We start from the raw sequence: 5,579 nt of genomic DNA on the forward strand, positions 1-5,579 counted from the left end.
TTCAGTAACATCTTCATCCTCTTTAGAGGAAGAATACTCATCAGAGCTCATGAATGGCAGAAGTAAGTTTAATGGAATCCCTAGGGTCTCTGTATGAGCCTCAGATTCTCATGGTTTCTCATTAGGGAACTCCTTGGAGGCCAGTGGACGTCCATTGAGGTCTTCCTTAGTGGAAATCACTGCCTTTCCCTCCTCTATGCATTCGGCCATGTGGGACATGTTTATGGCCTTGCATTCTCTCTTTGGGTTCTCTTCTGTATTGCTTGGGAGAGTACTAGGAGGGAGTTCAGTAATTCTCTTACTCAGCTGACCCACTTGTGCCTCTAAATTTCTAATGGAGGACCTTGTTTCAGTCATGAAACTTTGAGTGGTTTTAATTGGATCAGAGACTATGGTTGCTAAGTCAGAGTGGCTCTGCTTAGAATTTTCTGTCTGTTGCTGAGAAGATAATGGAAAATGCTTGCTATTGATAAACTTATTTCTTCCACCATTACTGTTGTTGAAGCCTTGTTGAGGCCTCTGTTGGTCCTTCCATGAGAGATTTGGATGATTTCCCTATGAAAGATTATAGGTATTTCCATAGGGTTCTCCCATGTAATTCTCCTCTTCCATTGCTGGGTTCTCAGGATCATAAGCTTCTTCTTCAGACGAAGCTTCTTTGGTACTGCCTGTTGCTGCTTGCATTCCAGACAGACTATGAGAAATCATATTGACTTGTTGAGTCAATATTTTGTTCTGAGCCAATATGGCATTCAAAGTATCAATCTCAAGAACTCCTTTCTTCTGATTTGTCCCATTATTCACAGGATTCCTTTCAAAAGTGTACATGAATTGGTTATTTGTAACCATTTCAATGAGTTCCTGAGCTTCTGCAGGTGTCTTCTTCAGATGAAGAGATCCTCCAGCAGAGCTGTCCAATGACATCTTGGACAGTTCAGACAGACCATCATAGAAGATACCTATGATGCTCCATTCTGTAAGCATGTCAGAAGGACACCTTCTGATTAATTGCTTGTATCTTTCCCAAGCTTCATAGAGGGATTCACCTTCCTTCTGTCTGAAGGTCTGGACTTCCACTCTAAGTTTACTCAATTTTTGAGGTGGAAAGAATTTGGCCAGAAAAGCACTGACCAACTTTTCCCAAGAGTTCAGGCTTTCCTTAGGTTGTGAATCCAACCATATTCTAGCTCTGTCTCTTACAGCAAAGGGAAAAAGCATAAGCCTGTAGACCTCGGGATCAACCCCATTGGTCTTGACAGTGTCATAGATTTGCAAGAATTCAGCCAAGAACTGATGAGGATCTTCCAATGGAAGTCCATGAAACTTGCAATTTTGTTGCATCAGAGAAACTAATTGAGGCTTAAGCTCAAATTTGTTTGCTCCAATGGCAGGGATAGAGATGCTTCTCCCATAGAAGTCGGGAGTAGGTGCAGTAAAGTCACCAAGCACCTTCCTTGCATTGTTGGCATTGTTGTTGTTTTCGGCTGCCATGTCTTCTTCTTGTTTGAAAATTTCTGTTAGGTCCTCTACAGAGAGTTGTGCTTTAGCTTCGCTTTCTCTTCAAGGTCCTTTCAGGTTCAGGATCAGCTTCAACAAGAATGCCTTTGTCCTTGCTCCTGCTCATATGAAAGAGAGGAAAATAAAGTATGGAATCCTCTATGTCATAGTATAGAGATTCCTTGAGGTATCAGAGGAAAAGAAGAATAGAAGGAGAAGGTAGAGATGAGAATTCGAACTTATAGAGAGAGAGTCTGAATTGCTGATAGTGGAGCAGTGTTAGTCCTTAAATAGAAGGATGTGAGAAGAGGGGAAGAATTTTCTAAATTAAATTTAAAATGATTTTGAAATAATTAAAAGAAATTTTGAAAAAAAATTGATTGATGATTTTCGAAAATTAAAATTGAGAAAGTAGTTAAGTGATTTTGAAAAAGATTTTGAAATCAGAAATAAAAAAAGATATGATTGAAAATTATTTTGAAAAAGATGTGATTGAGAAGATATGATTGAAAATCAATTTTAAAAAAGAAATTTATAAAATTAAAGTTGATTACTTGACTAATAAGAAATTAAAAGACATGATTCTAGAATTTAAAATTTGATCCTTTCTTAATAGGCAAGTAACAACTTGAAAATTTTGAATTAAATCATTAATTGTAGCAAGGATTTTCAAAAATAGTAAAAAAAATAAAAAATGGAAAGAAATTGATTTTGAAAAGATATGATTGAAACGATATGATTTGAAAAAGATTTGATTTTGAAAAATTATGAAAATTTGAAAAAGATTTGAATTAAAAACAAAATTTTCCCTCTTGTGCCATCCTGGCGTTAAACGCCCAGAATGGTATCCATTCTGGCGTTTAACGCCCAAAATACTACCTTTTTGGGCGTTTAACGCCCAGCCGGCTACCCTGGCTGGCGTTTAAACGCCAGTTTTCCTTCTTCACTGGGCGTTTTGAACGCCCAGCTTTTTCTGTGTAATTCTTCTGCTGCATGTTCTGAATCTTCAATTCTCTGTATTATTGACTTGAAAAGACACAATTTTGAAATTTTTTTTTGAATTTTTAGAGAATAACAACAAAATGAAACTAAATTATGCAAAACTAAGATCAAATAAACAATGCATGCAAGACACCAAACTTAAAAATTTTCATATTAGAGACACTAACAAATTGAAAATGTATATGAAAAACAACAAAACACACAAAACAAGAGAATTTAAAGATCAGACCCAATAAAATCATCAAGAACAACTTGAAGATCAATGAAGAACAGAATGCATGTAATTTTCAAAAATTAGGAGAATGCAATTGACACCAAACTTAAAATTAGACACTAGACTCAAACAAGAAACATAAATTATTTTTGGTTTTTATGATTTTATAAATTTTTTTGTAATTTTTTTCGAAAATTATTTTGAAAAAGAAAAATAGGATTTCAGAAATTTTTAATAAGAATTCCAAGAATCATGCAATGTTAGTCTAAAGCTTCAATCTAAAAAGATTAGACATGGCTAGCCAAGTTTCAGCAAGACATTACATACAACAGCCAAATTGATGGGAATCAACTAGCTCCTGTGATGATAAAAGCATCATCTGAAACTCTAGAATCCATTCTTAAAAACTCTAAAAATAAAAATAAAATTACCTAATCTGAGCAACGAGATGAACCGTCAGTTGTCCAAACTCAAACAATCCCCGGCAACGGCGCCAAAAACTTGGTGCACGAAATTGTGATCATCAATGGCGCCAACAACTTGGTATGCACAATTGTAATCTCAACTCTTTGTCACAACTCCGCACAACTAACCAGCAAGTGCACTGGGTCGTCCAAGTAATAAACCTTACGTGAGTAAGGGTCGATCCCACGGAGATTGTCAGCTTGAAGCAAGCTATGGTCATCTTGTAAATCTCAATCAGGCAGATTCAAATGGTTATGAAGTTTAAGATAATTAAAATATGAATAAAACATAAAATAAGATAGAAATACTTATGTTTTGACGCCAAAATTTTTATGCTGACTTGGAATGCCAGTTGGGCCATCAAATTTTGGGCAAAGTATAGACTATTATATATTGCTGGAAAGCCCAGGATGTCTACTTTTCAACGCAATTGAGAGCGTGCCAATTGGGCTTCTGTAGCTCCAGAAAAAATCCACTTCGAGTGCAGGGAGGTCAGAATCCAACAGCATCTGCAGTCCTTTTTCAGCCTCTGAATAAGATTTTTGCTCAAGTCCCTCAATTTCAGCTAGAAAATACCTGAAATCACGGAAAAACACACAAACTCATAGTAAAGTCCAGAAATGTGATTTTTATTTAAAAACTAATAAAAATATAATAAAAGGTAACTAAGACATACTAAAAACACACTAAAAACAATGCCAAAAAGCGTATAAATTATCCGCTCATCAGACCTCCTTGAGCGATATACAAGAAAGAGCTGAGAAGACATCAACATGGAGGAAAATGCCAGACTTCGAGAGCCGAACTGGCGACCTGGGCACTCTCACTTATCGAAAGAGAAAGAAAGAGAGCCCAAGAAAAAAAGGAAGTCGGCCCTGAAAGGCCTAGGAGATATCACTCTTATACTCCTCTAAGAGTTTCCCTAGTCGATGTATACAGGGAAATTTGCCATATTGAAAGGCTACCACCCCCTAGACCAATCAAAAATAAAAGGGGGGGGGGGTCGTGGTGATTACTGTGAGTACCATAAGATGTATGGTCACTCAACGAATGACTGTTACGACCTTAAAAATATGATAGAAAAGCTGGCCAGGGAAGGTCGGCTTGATATATATCTCATGGAAAGGTCGGACAATTATGGAAAAAGAAAGCGAGATGACGAAGACCAAAGGGATCCACCACCACAGACCCCGGAAAGACATATACATATGATCTCAGGGGAATTCGGGGGAGGTGGACTCCCAAAGTCATCTCGCAAGAGACACTTGAAGGAAGTCTACCAGGTTGGGAGCGAGGCCTCCGACCTGCCAACTATCTCATTCACCAAGGAAGATGGGCAAGGGATCATCCCTGGACATGATGATCCAGTGGTGATAACCATGATCCTTGCCAACGCCCATCTCTACAGAACCCTGATAGATCAGGAGAGTTCAGCCGACATCCTTTTCAAACCAGCGTCCGATAAGCTGAGGTTGGATGAAAATGAGTTAAGGGCTTATCCTGACACCCTGTATGGACTAGGGGATACACCAATAAAACCACTAGGATTCGTACCCCTCTATACAACTTTTGAAAAAGGGGGAAAATCCAAAACTCTGAGCATCGACTTCATAGTCGTCAACGTGGGATCAACCTACAATGCCTTAATCAGTAGAACTACTCTAAATTGGCTCGGAGCAGTGGTGTCCACCCCTCATCTTTGTATGAAATTCCCAGCACCAGAGGGAATAGCAACCATCTGGAGAGACCAGAAATTGGCAAGGAAGTTCTACAATAAAAGCCTGAACCTGAGAGGAAAAGGCAAGGAAGTTCACACCATAGAGCTCGGCGGAGTCAAAGCTAAAGAAGAGCTGTGGCCGCAACTAGGGGGAAAAACTGAAGAAGTACAGGTTGGAAAAGAGGAAGAAAAAAAAATACCAATATAGGGGCCAGCCTAGGGAAAGACCTGAAACACAGGCTGATAAAGCTTCTACAAGAGAATTCTGACCTCTTCGCCTGGAAAGCTTCCGACATGCCAGGGATAGATCCCGAACTCATGTCCCTCAAGCTTTTAGTATACCCCGGATTGCGACCTGTACAGCAGCGAAGACGGAAGCTTAGACCAGAATGAGCTCAAGTGGTGGAAGAGCAAGTACAAGCCCTCTTAGAAGCCGGCTTCATCAAAGAAGTCAAATATCCGGCGTGGCTGGCAAATGTGTGGTGCTAGTCAAAAAACAAAACGGCAAGTGGAGGATGTGCATCGATTACACCAACCTGAACAAGGCGTGTCCTAAAGACCCATATCCACTTCCCAGTATTAATACCCTAGTAGACTCTAGCTCAGGGTACCAGTACTTGTCGTTTATGGATGCATACTCAGGATATAATCAAATCCCGATGTACAAGTCGGACCAGGAAAAAA

The 5,579-nt window shown here is 39.1% G+C and overlaps 1 protein-coding gene and 1 non-coding gene across 2 annotated transcripts; both read left to right on the forward strand.

The window, feature by feature from the left end:
* The first annotated feature begins 978 nt into the window (after window positions 1-978).
* On the forward strand, window positions 979-1,086 carry LOC148550737 (small nucleolar RNA R71). The gene has a single exon (XR_015893655.1). It is a non-coding gene; the product is annotated as a small nucleolar RNA R71 (small nucleolar RNA).
* A 3,021-nt stretch (window positions 1,087-4,107) lies between these two features.
* Window positions 4,108-5,103, forward strand: LOC148550738 (uncharacterized). The gene has a single exon (XM_088494604.1). The coding sequence runs from the start codon at window positions 4,108-4,110 to the stop codon at window positions 5,101-5,103; it is 996 nt and encodes a 331-aa protein (XP_088350730.1).
* The last annotated feature ends 476 nt before the right edge of the window (window positions 5,104-5,579 follow it).

This window comes from Arachis ipaensis, chromosome B7 (assembly GCF_059453495.1).
Source record: "Arachis ipaensis isolate K30076 ecotype BB chromosome B7, ASM5945349v1, whole genome shotgun sequence".
Classification (NCBI taxonomy): Eukaryota; Viridiplantae; Streptophyta; class Magnoliopsida; order Fabales; family Fabaceae; genus Arachis; species Arachis ipaensis.